Here is a 21,550-nt window from a genome sequence, read left to right on the forward strand (position 1 = left end):
CCAGGGTCCTCTGGAACCTGAGAATGATGTCTGGGGCTCGATTTTCAGCAAACCCCTTGCTGGGCCCGATCCAATAGCTGACAGCACCATCCAGACGCTCAGACCCCAGCAGGAAACAGGAAGTTCACGGCTTTGGAGCGTCACGCTCCATTTCCGCCTCCGTGGGAAGAGGTTTTGGGCGGAGGCACGGCTGGTTCGTTGGCTGGTCCTGTGGGACACACACGTCTGGTTTTGCACCCAGCAATAGGATAGGACCCACTCTCCTTCTGGGACTCTGACCCCCACCCCCAGCTTGGAGGCGACAGTTTGCTCCCCGCTCTCTGCCGGGAGCCCCAGCCGGCCCATCAGGTCCACGCTGCTGGGCAGATGAGATGCTCAGCTGCCCTCGTCATCAGGAAGACGCCAGCTAAAGCAACAGTGAGGCTCTCCCTCCAGCAGCTTCAGAAACGCCCAGGACGACACTGCCCAGGGCAGCGGGGCGTGGGGAGTGAGTCAGTCACACGGGGCTGGCCCATGCAAAATTGTGACAGACTTTCTGAGTTCTGGAACTGTCCACTCGTATTTAACATGGCATGCCCTCTCCCTACAGTCTTGCATCTGGGAGTCCACTTAAAGTCATAAAGCCCCCACTATGTGCCCCGGGATGTTTCTTGTGGCATTGTCTGCACTGGCAGAAACGACCACAATGTTCACCAGGAGTGGGATGGCTGTACTGCGGACCACTCTGCAGAGGTTAAAAATGTCAGGTCCACATCCAACGACCAAAACGTGTAGTTGGTGAGGGCATCACCGTGCTGTCCGGGCGGCACAACTGAGCCGCAGCAAGGGGTTGCTGTATTTGCTCCCCATCTGCCCCTTCCCTCACTTCTTCCCACCCCACCCCTGCAGCCACAGGGGACACACGCCAGCCTGGCTCCTGCCTCCATGCACTTGCCTCCAGACTTTGCCTGGCTGGCCCCTTGTCGTCGTGTGGGTCTCAGCTGAGTGTGCCCCTCCCCAGACCAGCTTGAGTAGGGTCTCTGCTCCTCCCTCCCCCGTGCACGCCACCCGGCCTCATCATCGTCTTCCGTCTGTCTCTGACTTTCTTATTCGTTTGCTAGATCACTTGTCTATTTTCTGCACGCCCTGCCGGGTGGCATGGAAGCTCCGTGAGAACAGAGACAGACTGTGACTTCTTCTCATTCCGTTCTGAGCATCAGGCACCCGGCACAGAGCGAGTCTTCAGAGACCATTTTTGGATGAATGAAAGGGTGTGGCCGGGAGGTAAACTCCATCGCAGCTGAAACCCACGGCCCCTGAGACGAGACTGAGTCTGGCTCTGCGCCCTTGCTCCACTGCCTGCCCGCCCAGCTGCTTGTCCCTGGACATCCAATTCATGACAAGTCCCCCCATTTCAAAGAAGTCATCCGCCTATCCCCAGGCCAGTCTCCCGCTCCTCATTTCTTCTTCCACCCCTGTGACCACATGGCCACTCTCACACACTCAGGCTACAGCAAAAGCTTCCAGCTGGTCTTCCTCCTCTGCTCCAGCTCCCCTCTGATCTTTTCTCCCTACCAACAAACCCAGTGTTTGTACCCCACTCCAGATCCTTGCACAGCTGCCCATCACTCTGAGAACGGGGAAGGCTTTCCTTCAAGGCCCTGGTGGTCTGGTCCCTGCCAACCCCCCTTTGGCTTTCCTTCTAACAGTCTCCATCTCATTTTCCCCGCTCCAGTCATACCAGCCTTCCTTCACCCTTCATTCACTTTGATCCCCTCTGCCACAGGATCTTTGCACATACCATTCCTTCTGGCTAGAATGCTTTGTCCTTACCTCTTCTCCTAACCAACTCCTACTCATCCTCCAAAACTCCTTTCGTCTGTCACCTCCTCAGGGAAGATGACCTTCCCAGGGCTCATCTATTAGTGGCTGAAGACTCAGCATCAAGCACTTCTCCTTCATGGCACTTGTCATAAGTTCACACTTTTATATGCTTATGTGACGAATGCGTATCTTTTCCACTAGAATGTAAGTTCCACACAATCAAAGGCCACTTCTGGCGTTTTGTCCATGTTGCGTATCTAGCACCTGTCACATGGTTGGTGCTCAATAAAATTTGGGTGGATGAGAGACAGACATGGTGAATCGCTGGGTAAATATAATGGACTATTTCTTTCCTCCTAGATTCCTTAAAATATGTGTGACGGTTCGAAGAAAAATAATGACACTGTTGCATGGGGTTTCCAATGTGTGCAGATGTAACAACACACAGGGCAGCTGCTACGGAGAGAGAGAAAGTAAAGAGGCCGAGATGCTGGTGGTGTTTCTACATTCCACCTGGAGTGGCCGATTTTAGTTTACTTATTAAATTATTTTTCATTTTCTAATGTCTGTTGCCAATCTTCTTTTTCTTCTTCTTCTCCCCAAAGCCCCCTGGTACATAGCTGTATATTCTAATTGTGGGTCTTTCTAGTTGTGGCATGTGGGACGATGTTTCAACATGGCCTGATGAGCGGTGCCATGTCCGCGCCCAGGATCCGAACCCGTGAAACCCTGAGCCACCGAAGCGGAGCGCGTGAACTCAACCACTCGGCCGCGGGGCCGGCCCCTGGAGTGGCAAATTTTAGCTCCGAATAGGTTATTCAAATTTAAATGTTTATGTTGAGATCCCTGGAGCAGCCACTAAAAGTTATATAAAAATAGTTGGGCAAACTCTTAACAGATGCGTAAAATGGAGTACAGCCGCGTGTCGCTCAACGACGGGGCTGCTTCTGAGAAATGCGTCGTCAGGAGTCCGACGTTGCGGGAACATCTCAGAGTGTGCGTGCACTCACCTGGACGGCACAGCCTGCTGCACGCCTGGGCCGAATGCGCTCATCCTGCAGGACCACCGTCGTACATGAGGCCCGCTCTCGGCCGGAACGTCGTCATACGACGTGTGACTGACTAAGAAACACTCAGATCACCCAAAAGAAGGCAGGAAAGGGGAAACAGGATGATGAAAAGGACAGGAAACAACCAGAAACCCAGTGATATGTGGCCGACCCAGAGCAAGCTGATGGAGAGTGACAGAGGGTGTAACCCTGCACAGGCCACTTTGAATCTGGTGTTTTATCTAGTCCTCACGACAACCTTGGGAAGTGGGGCTCTTTTCCTCCATTTGAAAAATGAAGAAGCAGACTCAGAGAGGTGCGTAACTCACCCCAGAGCACACAGCTCGCAAGGGGCTGAAGTGGCATTTGAACACAGGTCTGGCTGACTTTATCCCCTCCACCTGGCTGGCCTCAATCCCCAGGCCGGCAGTCGGGGGCCCCTGGGTCATGATGAAAATTGTGCTTCAGAAAGTGACCTTCATAACTGTTCAGGAGGAAAATGCCACTGTCTCTGTGTTTTTAGAATCCTTCAGGACAGATGAGAAAGAGAGAGGCTTGTCCGGTGGATTCAGGACAAATCAGGAATCAGGAATGCGCTGAGATTTTGTAAAAGGGGCCCCTACCTTCCTAAGTTTGTCCAGTGTGAGAAACTAAGATGCTGTGGCTAAAGTATGTTCCAGCTTCCGGGATGCACACGGCCCTGTGTCATGCTAATTCTCGCTATGAATGCGTCTGACTTCCATCGAGGGGACACGGAGAACAAGCAGCTTTAAGTGCCTCCCTTTCTTGTTTGTGAAGACGTGAGCTCAGTGAGCGCCCGTGTCCTGTTCACCGGGTGTCTTGCAGAAGGAAGTCGTGCGCGCAGAAACGCTTCGTTATTTCTACCGTGCATAACAGATCCCGCGAATGTGACATGAACAGTGTCGCTGGTAACTGCTATTCAGGGAAATTACATTCTCCTTCATTTCTTCGCTCAGGCAGGGTGGGATTCAAGGCAGAAGACACGTTCCCCTTTGATCTCACGTTGAGGAGACGACTCAACCTGCTCCACGTCTGTCCGCTCCGTGTCACGGCCAAGCTTTCCTGGGGAAGCGGTGTCTTGACATCCGTAGGCTACTTCAGTGCCCGTGGTAATGTCCACGTTCCACTATTAATATCACCGCGTTAAGAATAAATCCTGCCTCAGGCAGAGCATCTCAGACCGGTGCTTTTCTGCTGTGATGCCTAATCCTCAGGACTTTTCGGATGCGAAATGTGCCCCTGGGAGGTGGCACATGCCCTTGGAATCGGGAAGATGTTTATACTTAGGATTTGGTAGGAGTGTGTCTTAGGGTGGCAGCCAGGGGTTTTCAGACTCTGTATGAGATCCCGGGGGCCCCAGGTGCTTCCAGGGACAGCCAGGATCACGAGGATTAGTCCAAATTATGAGGGTGTCCAAATTGCCTCTCAGGAGAGATGCGATGGCTCTTCGCACTGGCCACGTGGCTGAGGGCAGAGTGTGTTTGGTGGCCTGAGAACTCCGGAGGGACCGGGAGTAGCTTCAGGGCCCTGCAGGAATGGTCTGACCTGGATTCTTTTTTTTGTTTTGTTTTGTTTTTTTTGAGGAAGATCAGCCCTCAGCTAACTACTGCCAGTCCTCCTCTTTTTGCTGAGGAAGCCTGGCTCTGAGCTAACATCCGTGCCCATCTTCCTCTAGTTTATACGTGGGACGCCTACCACAGCATGGCTGCCAAGCAGTGCCATGTCCGCACCTGGGATCCGAACCAGCGAACCCTGGGCCGCCGAGAAGTAGAACGTGCGAACTTAACCGCTGAGCCACCGGGCCGGCCCCCTGACCTGGATTCTTTTGCAGAAAGTCTGCTGAATATCAATGTGTCCCACAAATATGGGTGGGGTCCCCCAGGAAGTCTCCCACAGAGCAGACAGATGACAGAGTGGGGAGAATGTGAGCACCGATCAGGAAGCTGGGCTCCCTGGGTTCAAATCCTGGCTTGACCATTTACCAGCTCAGCAACCTCAGGCAAGTTACTTAACCTCTCTGGGCCTCAGTTTCCTTCTATGTAAATGGGGAAAAAATACTACCTGAGGCCAGCCTGGTGGCGTAGCAGTTAAGTTCGCACGTTCTGCTTCAGTGGCCCAGGACTCGCCGGTTTGGATCCTGGCTGTGGACCTACGAACTGCTTGGCAAGCCATGCTGTGGCAGACGTCCCACATATAAAGTGGAGGAAGATGGGTACGGATGTTAGCTCAGGGCCAGTCTTCCTCAGCAAAAAGAGGAGGATTGGTAGCAGATGTTAGCTCAGGGCTAATCTTCCTCAAAAAACAAACAAACAAACAAACAAAAATACTACCTGCCTCAAGGGTTGTTGTGAAGATTCTATGGGTTATATGTGTTACATACTTAACACAGCAGTATTTCTAGAACTTAGTAAATGTCATATGCACTTAGATGAAGATGGGGATGCTGATGTCTGAGGCTGGCGACATTGGGAAGACCAGCAATCTGCTTACAGGATCGAGAAGGATGAAGTTTGTGCACAGTTCTTGGTGGCTACGTTAAATACCAGCGAGGCTTAATTGCTGTGGCCCGCCCTCCCGCGGGATCAGGAAATGCTGTGCAGGCTCATGGTTTCCCACCTCGCTCCCTCCCTGCACTTGAACTCTGGGCACAGCTCCTTTCTCTTTCCCCATGTGGCTCCGTTCCAGCGTGGGTGTAATTGTGGCCTCTGTTTAAATTCAGCCCAGAGCTTTGCTGACACCCACTGCTTGGGTCTGTTGCTGGACTCCTGGGTGGGTCTCAACCTTCACAGACCGAGGGTGCCTGTGGAGAAGGCCGTTTCCTTGAAGAAGGAAATTTGCTGCCAGCGACTTTGGTCTTCTGACTTTGCTTCCGGCCCCTGGAGAAAGAGGCAGCTGATACCCTGCAGACCTGCCCTGGCCCCTCTGGTGTCCTAACTCTCCGGCAAACCAGCACCCTGACCCCTCCACCCACCCACCCCCGTCTCCTGCACCATAGTTGATAGTCTTTCTGCGGCTGAGAAGATGTCATTTTATTTCTAGAAGCCTCCTTTGGCTCTCTGGCTGTTTCTTCCCCCAAACATGGAATTGAAACAGCCCCCAAAGCCATCATGATCCACCAGCTGTCTCTTTATTTTGAGAGACAAGACTCAAAAGTCGTGAAGGTTCAGTGCGTAATATGAGACATCATGGAATTAAGTTTCATGGCAGTCATAAATGCTGTTTAAAAATATTTTAGTTAGGCCATTTGGGATAAAGTTCACATAAACCTATGGCAAATAGTTTTAAGGGAAAAAAGAGAAATTGTTGGTTTATAAAGTGGGAAATCTGAACAATAGTTTGGGCTTCAGGCAAGGCTGCGTCAAGGGGTTCAGATGATGTCAGCAAGAACAGTCTCTCATCATCTTGTATCTCTGCTTTCTTCTGTGTCAGCCCAGCTTGCAGGTGAGCTCTTACCAAGTCACATCGGAGATGGTACCCAACATCTCCTGGCTTGCATCTTACCAGTTTAGCACCCACAGAAAGGAACGCCTCCTTTCTTCTCAATATTTCCAGCGAATGCCTCGGAATTGTGTCCCATTGGTCTAGCTCTGGGTTCATGTAGCCGGAGGGGTGTAGATCGCATGCAAGCCCTGGAGCCAGAGGTGGGTTAATGCCCCCAAAATGCAGGGCTGCGAGTAGGGAAGGGTGATGTCCTTGGGACAGCTCAAGATGCTGCTGTCGTTTGAACAGGTGATGCGTGCTGGGCGGATGGGGTTGGCAGGTGTCCACTGGAGAGAAGGAAAGCGGTAGGATGAGGGCAATTGGGACAGACGAGAGGAGGTGAAGCTTGAGTTGGGCCTGAGGCACAGGGGACTTTGTGAACATTTAGGAGGAAATCAGGCCATTAAGGGCAGAGGGAATATCTTATTCAAAGTCAGGGAGGCGGAAATGACCTTGAAACGTTGTTGGGACTTGAAGGCTGGTCTGACAGGGGCTGACTGGTCAGCCTGCACGATGGGGCCTGGGGAAGGCTGAGGCTATGAAAGTCGTCCGTTCCTTCACTGAGTGTCTTCATAGTGACTGAGGGAAGATGAATAATGGGATGGAGAGATGTGTTTGCTTCCATTCTGCATCATTTCTAAAGTTCATTCAGCTGCTGGGTGTAGGTCAGAAATACATGGAAGGATTTGTGTCCTGACCGGTCTCTAGCCGTTTCTCGGCTCACTGGCTTTCAGCCTTGGTGTTTGGGCTGGAAGATTCCTCCACAGAAGGTGGGCTGGGCCCAGGGAGCATCTCCGCCCACTGTGCACATGCCGCTTGTGGGGCGGATGGCCCGTCGTGTCTCACTATCCGGGCGGGGAGGCTGCAGAGACTCCTGAAAGTAGCCATCATCCAAGACCAGCTGACGACTGGCAAAGAAAGGAGTAACTTTTCCCAGTTGAGAAGAAGCATCTAAACCTTTTTTTTTTCATAGAAGAATTTCAAGAAAACAAATTAAAGGATGTTAAGACAAGCCAGCTAAATTGTGGATAAAGTAAACCAAGCCACACTCAGACTGGACATTTTCCTGGACGGATTCATTTCTACTTCGCACGTTGTTAGTTGAGTTCAGATTTCAATGGGTTTTCATTTTTTTCTGCCATTTGTCACAGTAAATCCATGAGGCAGGTTTGAATCTAGTTGTAAAAACTCAAGTGAAAGAAATATAACATTTTTTCCCCAGAGTTACGTAATTCTCTTGTGAACACTCTATTTTGAAAGAATGCTAGAAATGTAATGTTCGTGTGGAGTGGGCTTCATCCTTTCCTTCAACCTCTCAGCCAGGCCTCAGCCAAAAGGCAGGAGCCAGTGCAGGTGTTTCTCATGGAGGGGCTTGAACGTGGGGGGACGCGTTACACAGCGAGAGGAGTGAGATGTCCAATACACCCAGCAGGATGCTGACACCACCTCTTGGGCTGGAGAGGCAGTGGGGGTGATGGTGGCCCAAGAACCAGATGCTGAGGGCCACCCAGCACAAGCCAGACCCCCTCCAGAGACAACACGGAAACAGAGCGAGGGAGAAACACCCGGCTTCTCTCCTCGGCCTGCCCTCTGGTGCCTGCCATTGGCCAGTCACCCAGAAGCAGGAGCAAGGCAGCCTGGGAGATGTAGTTCTCCGTGATCCAGAGCAAAGCAGGGGGAGACACGGCCCTGAGGGTGAGAGGACGGTTGACCGGCTCAGGGAGGTTAAACTTAAGCTGGAGTTGGGGCTACAGAATACCAAGTGTCGGGGTTCCACCTGCCCTCACCCAAGGGTGCATATGCTGTGAGTCCCACCATTCCATCCGTCTTATTATTGACATGTAGGCTTTAAAAATACACACGCCACAGTCTACTAGTTGTTTCCATCATTTCGGAGACAAGGTTGACAGCTGCATGACATTGTTGTAAAATGTAGGGTAAGGAATGTAAGTTCAGTTGCATGAGTTTCTGTGGACTCTCGGTCAATCGCAGTCTAGTGCAGAAACCTCTGCCAGGCTGTGCAGGCTCCGTTTTCCAGTCTCATCTACTAGCCATAAGTTTTCTATGGTCTCACTTCTCTGGAACTTTCTAGAAAGCAGATCCAAGAGCCCTTCTCTCCAGAATCCACCGGTGTCTATCTATACATGCATGAGTTCTTCTCGGTTTGTCTGTCAACCTCTGACGAAGCCACATTTTTCTGCAGATGAGGAGGGACGCTCTAGTGGCAGGCAGTTCCCACAAAGAGCTCGTTGGTGTGCTGTCTTCTCAATTCCCCTGAGGCTGTGGGGTCTGTGCACCAAAGCCCGGGAGAGTCCTTTGTTCCTGCTCTTCCCCCATCTGTCCCTCCGTGGGGCGGTGAGCATAGAATGGACCAGCCATCTGGGTGGGGTGTGGGGGAGGAATGGAGGAGAAATGGAGGGTAGTAACACAAGGAAACATTGATGAGTATGTCAGAAATATTATCCTTGCAAGGCTGTGATTTTCCATGGGTGTTTCGGCATAGACGGACATGCTGGCTGTGTTTGGAAAATGAATGCTGCACAGAATGAATCAGCAGTGTGTTCTACGCCAGGACATATGAGTATATTTCGTGTGTTTGCGTGTTTTCAAGCCTGTCTATCCTCTGTTTTGGCTGGTTCAGAGATCCCGCTGGTGTCCAGCTCACAGCCCCCCTGCCATCTACCGTCTGAGTGATCTTCTCTCTCACCATCCGCCTAACTCCACAAACTTCAGCCTGCAAAGCCCATCTCTCGCCTATTTTTGGATTAAACTCTTTTCCACCATTGACTCCACTCTCCCCTTACGACCTTCACAGCCCGTCTCCTGGAGGACGCTGGGTAAACGTGTGGCACTAACTCTGACGGCATGGTTTTCCTTCAGCAGAATTAGTTTCTGTGTCTGGGTCACAGTTTTAACTCTGGGTTTGGTTGAAACGTGGGCTCTCCGGCAGTGAGAATTCTCTCTTCCACTCTCCCTGAATGTCAAACAGCCACCAGGCGGGTCTTCCATCCAAGCTCATTGATTGAATTCCATTTGGCAAATTTGAATCAGGCTTCTATTGCCCATGGAGCGTGCACACAGAGTTGGGGGGGTGTTTGTAGTCCATCTGAGAAACTGAGAATTACGTAAAATTAATCAGAACAGTACGAAGCCGATGACAGTCTATATGCAGAATGATGATAATAATAGCACATATAGAATAATAATGTGCATATATTATATGCAGAATAACGATAGAGACAGTAAGTGGTGGAGAGGCGAGTGTGGGCTGGAGCCGTGGGCAGATGTTCTGGATACGGGGCTTCGTGGCTCTGTCGTTGATTCTGTTGCACTGGATGCCAGAGGCAGATCTACACCCTGGGGTGTATAAGCAGGCGGAGAGGAGGTCCTAGTCTCGTGCAGCTCACAGACAGGCGGGGAGGAGGGAAGTCGTGGAATAAACATATGAATGAACAAGATAGTCCCCATCAGGGATACCTGCTGTGAAGGGCCGGCTATGTGAAGACACAGGGACAAGCCTTTCAGGCAGTGGGAACAGCATGTGCTAAGACATGGAGGCGGGGATGATCTTGACGTGATAGTGGAGCTGGGCAGAGGCCAGCATGGTAGGTAATGCACAGTGAAGAGGGGAGAGGTAAGGCGTGAGCCAGAGACGTGGGCCCGTCACAGAGGAACCTGTCAGCTCCAGCAAAGAGTCTGGATTTTTCTCTAAGTGCAATTGGCAGCCATTGAGTGCTTGAAGCAGAAGACAGCGTATTAGCCAGGGTTCCCCAGAGAAACAGAACGAACCAGATATACAGACAGCTATGTATGTAAGAGGCTATTCATTCTAAGAATTGGCTCACATGGTTAAGGAGTCCAGGAAGCCCCACAATCTGCTGTCCGCAAGCTGGAGTCGCAGGAGAGCTGGAGTGTAATTCTGTCCAAGTTCAAAGCCTGAGAATTCGGGGGGCTGATGGTGTGAGTGCCGCTCTGAGTCTGAAGGCCTGAGAACCAGGGGTGCCGATGTGCAAGGGCAGGAGGAGATGGATGTGCCAGCTTAAGGAAAGAGAGTGAATTCTCCCTTCCTCCGCCTTTTTGTTCTATTCGGGTCCTCACCTGATTGGATGAGGCTCACCCACACTGGGGAGGCCTGTCTGCTGCCCTCAGTCCACTAATTCAAATGCTAATGTCTTCCTGAAACAGCCTCACAGACACACTGGAAATAGCATTTCCAGCTCTCTGGGCAGCGCTTTCTCAGTCAGGTCAACACACAACACCCACCGTCACAGATGCCAGGGGCTGATTTCTGTTTAGTGGGAGCGCCCTGGCTGCCCCAGCGGCTGTCCGAGGGCAGCAGGACTCCGCGGCTAAGACCCACTCTAGGCCTGGCTGAGGTCCAGGCTGGCGGCTGGCCTGGGGGTTGCACTGGGTATGGAGACAGGGGCCGATCCAGGAAAGGTTTTGGTGCAAATGGAAGGATTTTCTAAAGATTTGGACGTTGAGCGAGGAGGGGAAGGCGGGTGAAGAGCGGCTCCTCGTCTTGGGCTGGAGGAACTGCGCGGGCGCTGGCACTGGCGCCGTCGCTGAGATGGGGCAGCAGGGGAAGGAAGTGGCTTGAGAAGAAAATCGAGGGCTCTGCTTTGAGCAGGCTAGATCTGAGATTCCTCCTGGCCGTCGGTGAGGAGGCCGTCGGATGTGAGCATAGAGGCAAGATTTCACTCGGAAGCGGAAGCGTGAGTTTGTAAATGGCACTTAACACGGTGGTGGGGAATCAGATCGACTGAGGGAGAATCAGAAACAGAGCAGCTGCCGCTCCAGTGTTTAGAGATCATGGGGAGGGGGAAACAGTGAAAGAAGGAGGAAAACCAGGCAAATGTGGGGCTCCCGGGCCGGGAGCGGAGAGGGTTTCACAGAGGAGTGGCCCTCCTGTCCAGTGCTACCCAGAGATTGGGTCCCCAGGGCGGAGAAGTGACTGCTGGCTTGGTCATCAGGGAGCTCCTTGGCAGGAGGGTGTCCACTGAGGGTGAGTGGTCACGTGGAGACAGTGAGTACAACAACCTGTAGGCAGTTTCGTTGAGAAAGGACGCAGACAAATGGGCCACAGCTGGAGGGAAATGTGGTTTTGAAGGGACGGGTAAGATCTGAGCTCCCGGCTCGTCTTGTCCTCCTCGCTGTGGCTTCTGTGATTAAGCTCACACGTGGTACCCGTTGGGGGGTATATATTTCTACACATTTACGCCTTTCTGACAGCTACTTCGTGTTGACTTCATTCATCAGCCTGACAAGTTTAAAAGCTATTTCCATCCCGGTTGTTTCCATCCATCTAACCTACCACCCTCGTCTCCTTTTCGCCTCTAAGCAGGGAGCCCACAAGGTGTCTGTCGCCCTTTGTCCTCCAATGACCCCAAAGCCCACGGCAGCGCGCCTGGAGCGGTTTCCGGATCCCGTTAATGTATCTAATGGATCCTCATAAGGAAAATGGTTTCCTCCTCCCCCTAATAACTTCCTTCCCAAAGCTAAATAAAGATTACGCTGCTGCATCTGGCAGGGCCCACTTCCACAGAGAAAGAAGCACAGGCATTAACTGGAACAATAGTGTCATTAAACAGCTGCACAATCATTCACATGAACCAGGTTGGCTGCTTGGAACCTGAGCTGCTGAGCCGCCCCTGGCAGTGTTTCATGGGGAAAATGGCTGTGGGTAAGTGACTTCGTGCCAGAGAAGGGTCAGTGGTGAGGGGTGCACTGGCTTTGAGGTTTGACACTCTTGGGATGGCTTCCAGGTGCCGCCACATTCATGCTGTGTGGCCTTAAGCAAGTTGCTTAGCTTCCCTGGTCTGCTGCCTGTTGTAAAATAGTGACCACAGCCCCCAGCTCTCAGCATTAGATGTGATAGTGTGGGTACTTGGAAGAGCGCCTGGTACACAGCAAGCGCTTAATATACGGTAGCGCATCTACTTCCTTATCACTATCATCTCACTAATGCTGTCATCCTAGTGGCTTGTTGCCCTGCTAGCAGAGCCCCTGGTGGCCGTGTACATCCTGCCTCCCTCCACACCTGGAGTTTCACACCCGAGCAGCCTTCCAGGACGCTGTGTTACCCGCTGCTGAAGACGGTCGATGGGCTGAGGCTTTCCTTACATTCAGGCTGAAAAGTAACATGAAACTTAATTGATGCCAGGTACTATTCTAGCTCCTGTGGTGCTCGAGACGCCTCTAGGAAGCAGGTGCTAATCCATAATTAACTAGCCAGCATTAGTGATTTACTTAACTCTTAATTAATTAAGCATTTACACATTGATAATAATGCTAATGAATAATTTATCCAGAAGAAGAAAATAAAGCCCAGAGAGGTTCAGTCACCAGCCTAAGGTTGCAGAGCTGGGAGGCAGCAGAGCTGGGACTGGAACCCAAGCCGCCTGGCTCTTAAACACCGCCCTCCACCTTTGGCTGACCTGAAAGGCCAGAGCACATCTCTGCTGTCCCTGGATGTCTGTGCTGTCCCTGTAACACCAGACGGGGATGCTTGGGAGGTTCCAGGGGGAGGGTCCACGTGGCTGGAGCAGAGGGGCGAGGGGGCGGCCAGGGGCTGAGCTGCGGGCCGTCACAGGGGCAGATGGCAAAGGGCCGTGTGGCCTCGGTCAGGATTTGGCTTCTGTGCTGAGCACCTCTTACAGGGGCGGGAACCACAGCTGGGGGCCGGGCGCCCACTCGACTCCCAGGGTGGAGAAGCAGACAGTGTGCAGGTAAAACGTGCAGTGTGGCCCAGCCCTGGTGGCCTAGTGGTTAAGTTCAGCATGCTCCGCTTTGGTGGCCCAGGTTTAGTTCCTGGATGCAGACCTACACCACTCGTCTGTCAGCGGCCATACTGTGGCAGCTCACATACAAAAAGAGGAGGATTGGCAACAGAGGTTAGTTCAGGGAGAATCTTCTTCAGCAAAAAAAAAAAAAGAAATAGTATATTGTATTGATGGCAGTAAGTGCTCTGGAGCCACTTACAGCAGCTGGAGGATAAGGAGTGCTGAGGAGAGGGGTGGGTCACTATTTTAAATATGGCAGCCAGGGGGGCTTCGCTGAGAGGTGATACTTGGGCAAAGGCTGGAATTTGAGAGAACCAGCTCTTCCAATATCTAGGGAAAGAGTGTGACTAAGCAAGGGAACAGCATGTGCAGAGGCTCTGAGGCAGAGGTTTGCCTGGTCTTTGGAAAGAGCAAGAAAACCCTGTTGTGCCTAACAGAGTGCGAGAGATGGAGAGTGGTAGAAGTGACGTCAGAGAGGAAGCAGGAGGCGGGACGCGCAGCCCCACAGCAGCACCCGGAGCGATGAGGGCCACAGAGGGCTCTGAGCCAGGCAGGGACCTGTGTGCAGCCTCCTCGGGGGCTGGCTGCCGGAGGTCGGCCTCAGGCTGAGCGTGCGGCCAGTTCTGACTGCTGAGACCTAAGGGGAAGTCGGCTGTCGTACTCTGGAAAGACGCTCCTCCTTGAAGCAATGGAGGAGAGAGCCCTCCTCCCCCACGTCTTTCCTTCCTGCGGACGTCGTCCCAGCCAGGAGCCAGTGTCTGGAGCGAGGGGACATTCCAGAGCCTTCCAGGAGCTCAGTGGGGTCCTTACGCCCTCAGAGCCCTGTCAGCGGTTGGCGTGCTGCCACGTCTGGGTGAGAATGGGAGGCACCCCTGCCCCCGGAAGACCCCCACAGCCGCCCAGACAGCCCTCTCCCACCTCAGCTCCCCACCGTCTCTCCGTCTGCTCCAGAAGCTTCCGGACATGTCACTCCCTGTGGCAGCTCTCGTCCCATCCTGTGCTGACACTCAGGACCACTTGCATGCTGCGTGTTGTTTCAGGGACGTGTGTGTGGTCCATGTGCCCCGCTCGAGTGTGAACACACTTGAGTGCTTGTTGTGTATCGCTGGTGCCTTCAGAGCCCGGCGTGTGACTGGCGTGTGTCGAGGACTTGGTAATTATTTGGTGAATGAATGAGTGAATGTCAGTGAGTGAATTTCGTCTTCGCCTCAGACAGACGGTCCCCACAGTCTTGGTTGAACACAGCGTCAGCGTTAGGCTGTGTGGAATCGCCATTCTTGCAAGTGAACGACGGTCGAATGCAAATGTCAGTGGTCCTCCTCACACCCCTGCTGCCGTGTGACATGTTCTTGTCTGTTTTCTTGCTGTGCCTCCCCTCTCTGCTCCACAGTGGAATGTCTGCTCGTGGAGGCAGAATCTGGTTGCTCTGTATCCCTAGCTTCTTGGTGCAGAGTACGTACCCCATGAATGTTGGTTGAATGAATAAAGGCACAGAGGAAACGAGGAATGGAGAAATGGAACAGAAATTCCTCTCTAGACCTAACAGCTTCGCACAAACAAGTCCGTCTCCTCTGTGGCGGTCCCACGAAGGCGAGGAGAACAGCAGGCTTCATGGCTCTGGTGACTTGAGAAGCCCAAGGCCGGAGCAGGGCCACCCTCCGAGGCAGTGAGCGGCGTTCGGGTAGGAATTCCGGGAGCGTCTTGGAAGCTCCGAGAATTCCCGACGTCTCTGGAGTCTGTTGGCTTGTTTCTCTTAGTGGCAGGTCCCCGTGCTCCGAACGTGCCTCGTGTCCTGTGCCGCGGTTTGTACCCACTGTGGTTGGTGGTGGGCAGTGGAGTGGAGTCTGTCGTAAAGGGATCCTTAGAAATTGCTAGACCCAAATTGGGAGCCACAGCTCTGCAGAGCAGACTGGCTCCAGGGAGGGCCACACACAGACAACACCCTCCTGCCTGGGAAGGCGGGACGGGTCAGGCTGGAGGCTGGAGTGCAAGGACATGTGTGTGCTGTTTCTCTGTCTGTCCCACCCACAAAGAGACACGAACCCAGGCCAGCCCAACCTGAGCAGGTTATCATATCGCCAGACAACGCCTGCTTCCACATCTGTGGGCATTTGTTCGTATTCTGGGGGGTTCTGCTTTCCCCGGGGCCCTGGGTGCTGGCAGGTTTCCATAGCGACAGTGAAACTGCCACCTGTCTCCTGGGTGCGGGGTGACTGCAGCTCCGAGGGAGCCGGGTGCTTTTCTGGAGACGGTAGACGGGACTCGAGGGTTGTTGCGCTCAGCACTGGAGACAGATCCAGCACGTGGGGTCGCCGCCCGTGAAGCTCTGGACGGGCAGCCTTCTCTTTTTCGGTGCAGACGAACCTCAGCTTGGTGAGCTGGAAAGCGCGCCCTCACCACCTGCGGCTGAAATGGTTCCGCTCCAAGGTCCTTCCCAAAGAAAGAGCTTTTGCTGGCAGAGGGTGGGGGGACTTAGGGAAAATGGTGAAGAGAATAGAATTTGCCTCTCTGCCCTCTGCCCGCCCCACATGCCCCCTTCCCCAGCCTGGGGACTAAAAACAAGTAGAAAACTTAAACAGTGAGAATTTAAGATAACAAATGATAAAAATAGTCACCTACAAATCCAAGCCTAGGAGGAAGGTATGTTACGTCCCCTGTCATGTCAGGGTGTCTCCTGTCTTTATAACACGGTCACCCCTCAGATGTCAGGTCTCATGGAGGAGAGGCTGGTCCGAGGGGACAGTGGCAGACAGGAGGGCGTGTGCCCCGCGAAGGGAACAGCTGACCCATCCTCTGCCCACTGCTTCCAGGTGGAACGCGTGGCTAAATCTTCCCATTTTTGAAGGAATCTGGACTTCTGTGTCAAAGATCCAGATTTTAAAATGTTGATCGCTAAGTCACCTTTTGCATATATTTTGTTATACAAAAAAAAAAAAAAAACAAAAAAAACCCGAAATGAAATGGAAACTGGATCCAAACGCTGTGCCCCTGGCCCCCTGCGCCTTTAGAAGGGCGGGTGTGGTGCGTGAGCGTTCTGTGTGATGACCCCCCACCCCGGGTGGGAGCAGTCCGGCCTCATGCCTTTTCCCACGCAGTGTCTTTCTCGTGCATTTCCTCGCGACAGCAGTGCTCACAGGTGGTCGCTGTGAACGGCTGCAGAGGTTGCGGTGGCCTCTGATCTTGCTGCTGGGTTCTCCTGGGGGTGACTGGGTGGTGAGTGGTCCTCAGAGGTGGGGAGGTGCTCAGAGGGGAAAGGGTCCGGCCCTGGGGCTCGCGGGGCACGCCCCTGCCCTCTGCGGAGGACAGACGGGGTGTCACGAGGAGAGCACAGCAGGGAACACGCCCCCCTCTCTGCCCCAGAAAGTAGACGTGGCAGCAGGAGCCTTGCGGGCCTTTGCAGAGGCATGAAGGAGGCACAAGTGGCCTCGTAGGGCTGAGCACTCCGTTCACCAGAGCGAGCAGACGGGACGCAACCCTGAGACTCTGAGGCTCCACTGAGAGCCTCTGGTCTGAGTACTGGACTGCCACCTACTGCTGTGTGACGAGCAAGGACAACTTCTCTGAGCCTCCATGTCCCCTCTGTACAATGGGGCAGGTGACGGCACCTACCTCCGAGGATTATTATAATAGCAGTAAATAGCTTGGAACAACACCCAGCACACAGGAAAAGAGTGATAACCCTTAGCTGTTCTTCACGTAAGACCTGGGAAAAAACGGAGAGAAGAGAGAGAATCTTTTCCAAACAAGGGAGAAGAGGAATTCACCTCTGCATGAGAACCTCAGTTCTGCTGGCGGCATTTAAAATACGAAACATAAGAACAGGCGGTGGGTGCTTTGCTAGTCCCAGCATTTCCCCAGTTCCCCCTGCCACCCTCAGGAAACGCCCGGAAGCTGGGGGCAGGGCGGGGGGGCGGGGAAGGGGGGTGCCCTGGAGCGTGTGGGGCGGGTGAGTCAGAGCCAGGAGCTTGCGTGCACACGCAGACCCAGCTCCCTGTGCTCCAGGCCTGACCTCGCCCTGTCCCCCACAGCACATGCGAGAGGCTGCGGAAAGGCGGCAGCAGCTGGAACTGGAGCATGAGCAAGCCCTGGCTGTTCTCAACGCCAAACAGCAGGAGATCGACCTTCTGCAGAAGGTAAGGGGCGCCTGGTGCCCGGGGGCGGCGGGAGGAGGAAGCAGGCTGGGGGACCCGTGAGGCGCTCGCTGGGTGTGGGTGTGGGCTGGCTGCTTTCCTGGGCTCAAGAGCACCTCCCTCTCCCTCCTGGAAAGATCCTGTGGTTTGTGCTTCCCTGTGCCCCTTGTCTCTCCTGAGCTGACGAGTGTTCGCGCTGTAGACTGCAGAAACAGACGAAAGCACTAACCCTCGCGAGGTCATAGGGAAGAGGGCGCTCCTGTGGATGCTGGTGAAGTGCTTCTGCTGTGGGGCAAGCAGCCTGACAGCATCAATTAGAACTGAGCGCACGTGTGTTCTGACTCTGCCACCTTCCGTTCTGAACATAGGCCCTCAGGAAACATGGGAACAAGTTCAAAACGATCTTGGTGTTTTTGGCAGCACTGCTGAGTGGGGTGGGGGATGGGGAACTGGGTTAAATGGGTGCCCATCCCAGAGCGTGGTCCTGTAAACTGAGGTCCATCTACACCTCAGACCGGGATGACGCCCCTGAAGGGAATAATTCTGGTTTACATCTGCTCTCTTGGGGAGATTTACATGATCTGTTATTAAGTGAGCAAATCAAGATTCAAGGCAATATTGCTAGTGTAATCTCAATAAGGGAAGAGGGGGGCAGAGGGGGAGAGAGAACACAAAAAGAAGATGGAAAAGGAGAGAAATGAAGAGAGGAAAGAGGAGAGGAAGAAGAAAGAGGAGAAACCCGAGGGAGGGTAGGAGGGGGGGACTGAGCAGCTGAGAGCGTGCGGCCCCACGGCAGCTGTGATGCGAGGGAGGCTGAGAACATTCACCCCACCCTGACTGTAGTCATCGGCCTCCGTCGTCCTGTCTTTCTCCGAATGGGTATGAGGGTCACTCTTTCAGAGCCCTGGGGCCTGGGGTCACTATGCTTAGTTCTCATCGCAGCATTTCCTTCCTGAAGCCCAGGGTCCCCCACCCATCCCTGCTCACTCCTCCCCCGAGGGCAGCCAGCCCTTCAGCCAGAGCACGTGTAGTCCAGGTGGACAAACAAATGGAAGAAAAGGCCGGCAGGCTTCTACCTGGCCTGTCAGGGGGCCCCCAAGCTGGACCACTAGTGCAGGTCCTGTCCTGCAGCCCCAGCCCCGATCCGGCATGGCCGGGATGGGCAGCAGGCTCCTCCTCCTCCATCTGGCCAGGCCCTCCAGCGTCTGACAGCCTCTCCAGGTCTTGGATCTCCGAATAAAGTCCCCAGACTGCCTGCCCCGCCCGGCTGGGACGGGCACCTGTCGGAGGCACTGGCCCCCTCCAGACTTTATTAGCAGAGCGTGTAGCATCAGCCGGGTAGACTTCTGATGCTGTTTCTCCGATCGTTTATCGGGACCTCATATTAAGGACAGATTTCATTAAGCCAGCGCAGACGGGGACAGTCACAGTCCTTATTACCTGTTGTAATAAGTTGGCTGGCACCCTGAGACGCAATGTTTCATTAGATGTTATCCAGAAAGGATATTACTGGACACGGGCAGCAATATTCCTCTTATCTTCTCCTGCTGTGCGAAAGGAACCTTCCGGTGCCCGGGAGATGCCCGCACGGTGTCTGCACATGTTCACTGCGACCTCAGAGGCTGTGTCCCCAGGCTGCGTGCATCTGAGACAGATCATAAGCCTGAAGAAATACAAACGCTGTCCAGCTGGGGCGCCGGTCAGTTTTCCCAACAGAGCCTTCTCCAGGAGCCTGGGGTTCTGTTTCCTCAGCATCTGATGCCAAGGAAAACGCACGAGAACCAACGGTGTCCTTCAGCTCCAATGTTCTCCCTCGTGCATCAGCCAACTTCCTCCGCTCCCCTTCTCCCCACATTCATCATTGTCTCTATTTTGGACACGCCGATGCTTCATTAGTGTGGGGAGCAGAGGAAGCGAAACTAGTGAAATCCAAATGTGCCAATTTTGTAATTTCTTAGAGCTCTGAATCTATAGAAGAGGAAGGTGAGCTTTGAGCAGAATGTGACTGGTGAATTCTTTCCAGAGTTCTTATTTGCATCTGATTTCCACCATGGACGGCTGCCACGCTCCATCTGCCGATTGGATCATTCATTCATTCAATCATTTATTCAGCAAATGGCTGTCTGTTACCTGTGTGTCAGCCGCTCAGCTGTTGTTCTGGAGACCGAGAATGTAGTGGCGAGAGGGACGGGGCCTCTGCCCTCCCAGAGTGGGCGTCAGTGGACAAGTGGATGAAGAGTTAGTTAAGTTCACCATGAAAACGCCGTGAAGGAAACAAACAGAATGAAGGGATGGACAATGGGGCAGCGGCTTCGCGAGGGTGAAGTCAAGGGCAGCAGGCAGGGCCGTGTGCAAGCCCCACGGAGGGAGCAGCCTGCCTGCCGGGAGGGAGGGGGCGGGCAGGGTGGAGTGGGCGGGAGGTGCTGCGAGGTAGCTTTGCCACTGTAGGTCAGAGCCCAATTCCATCCCAAGGAAGCAAGCAGCCCTTAGAGAGCTGAAACCGGCTGCTGGGCTCTGAGCCTTTGAACATCTGGGAGGGATGCATGGCGGGGCAGGGGTGCCCGTTAACGCCAGTAGGAAGCCTGGTGTCTAGGACCCGGGTGGTAGCAGTGCAGATGGACAGACGCAAAGCCATTTCCGTAATAACTGGGAGGAAGGAGTTAGCTCAAGGGCAGGCTGTGGGAGCAGCAGTGTCAGGGGATGAAAGGGAGGAGGAATCCAGGGGCTCAGCGCCTCCGTCTTCAGACATGAGGCAGATCTGGGCGGGAGGAGCGGCCCACGGCAGCTCATTTGTTCTGATCTATTGAGGTTCAGGCACAGAGGCGCCGAGAGGTACACTTGTGAAGTGCGCATGTTTCTGACTGCGTGCTGGAATGAAAAGTTGAAAAGATCGTTGACAGCCACCATGACAGTCAAGTGACTCCACCCGAATGGAATTTAGCTGAAACTGTTCACACACGAATGGGAAGATAGCGGGATGGGTCTGTGCAACTCAGGGATCAGTCTGGTCAAACTCCTCTCTTATGCACTGAAAAAGCACAAAGTGAGTTTTCAGATCTCAAGGGTTCTGCGAAAGCCCCACACATGGTGTCTTTCAAATGTGCTCAGTTGAGTTTACTAGTTGGGGCATTTTCAGAAGCGGGAGGAGAGGCTCCGAGGTACAAATGTAGGAACGTAAGTGTGCACTGTCATGCTCTCGGGCCAGTGAGCGTCTCCGTGTTTCCATTTTCTGAGAACACTGGAGTGGAGGGGGCGTTTTCTTCATCATGTAACACTGCAGGGGCCGCGCAGACCCCATCGACTGGCTGTGGGGAGTGTGGGAACGGGAGTGAAGACTTGCCTTCCTTGCCGGGGACGTCGTGGGTAAGACCAGAGTAGTCAGGAAACGCCAAGGAAACAAATGGCATCTTTACCCAAAAATAGACCAAGTACCAACTGGGTGCCAGGGCCTCTCGATAATGTGCATCATCTTACTTAGTCCCCATTTGAACCCTACGCACTGTGCTATCATTATCATCCCGGTTCCTAATGGATGAAGCTGAAGATTAAAGAGATTAAGTAACTTGCCAAATGTCACCCGGCTAATAAGTGATGCAAACGGATTTGCACTTAACCCACTGAGCCATAACGCCTCCACTGTAAGGCTGAGGATCCAGCAAAGTCTGCCTCTTGTCCCCCTACCAGGATAAAAGTCCCCAGATGGGAGGTCCAAAGCTGACCCTCACGAGCCAGCAGTGTGAGATGTCTCTAAAGAGCTGCCTCTGCTCTCTGACTACAGCTCCGTCTTGAGCCCACTCCAACGGGACCCCCACCCTCATCTTGTCAGCACAGCGGCTCACGATGCGTCGCCCATCACGGACGCCATGCCCAGGGGTTTGTTCTCATTCTCCTCACTGACCCAGAGGCAGTTTGAGGTAGTGGACCCCCACCCCCGCAGGCTCCCGGGACCACCTTCTTCTGCTTTTCCTCCTTCCACGCAGACCCCTGTAAGCATCACAGGTGGACCCCCACCCCCGCAGGCTCCCGGGACCACCTTCTTCTGCTTTTCCTCCTTCCACGCAGACCCCTGTAAGCATCACAGGTGGACCCCACCCCCGCAGGCTCCCGGGACCACCTTCTTCTGCTTTTCCTCCTTCCACGCAGACCCCTGTAAGCATCACAGGTGGACCCCAGACTCAGGCCACAAGCCGCGTCTCTCGGTCTGCACTTGTTTGCACTTGCTCCCTGGGCGACCAGGTCTGCTCTTGTGGGTTGAAATGCCGTCTGCGTGTGGCAGCTCCCAAAT

At 53.7% G+C, this 21,550-nt stretch overlaps 1 protein-coding gene across 11 annotated transcripts in view; it reads left to right on the forward strand.

Moving 5' to 3' along the window:
• The window catches only part of RIMBP2 (RIMS binding protein 2), a 246,515-nt gene that overhangs the window by 156,828 nt on the left and 68,137 nt on the right, over positions 1-21,550 (forward strand). For all 11 annotated transcript variants that reach the window (XM_070515837.1, XM_070515836.1, XM_070515842.1 and 8 more), the window contains exon 4: positions 17,164-17,268. In XM_070515837.1, coding sequence (XP_070371938.1) covers positions 17,167-17,268 — 102 coding nt within the window. In that variant the 5' untranslated portion in view covers positions 17,164-17,166. The remainder of the gene's footprint in view (positions 1-17,163; positions 17,269-21,550) is intronic.

This window comes from Equus asinus, chromosome 8 (genome assembly GCF_041296235.1).
Source record: "Equus asinus isolate D_3611 breed Donkey chromosome 8, EquAss-T2T_v2, whole genome shotgun sequence".
Lineage (NCBI taxonomy): Eukaryota > Metazoa > Chordata > Mammalia > Perissodactyla > Equidae > Equus > Equus asinus.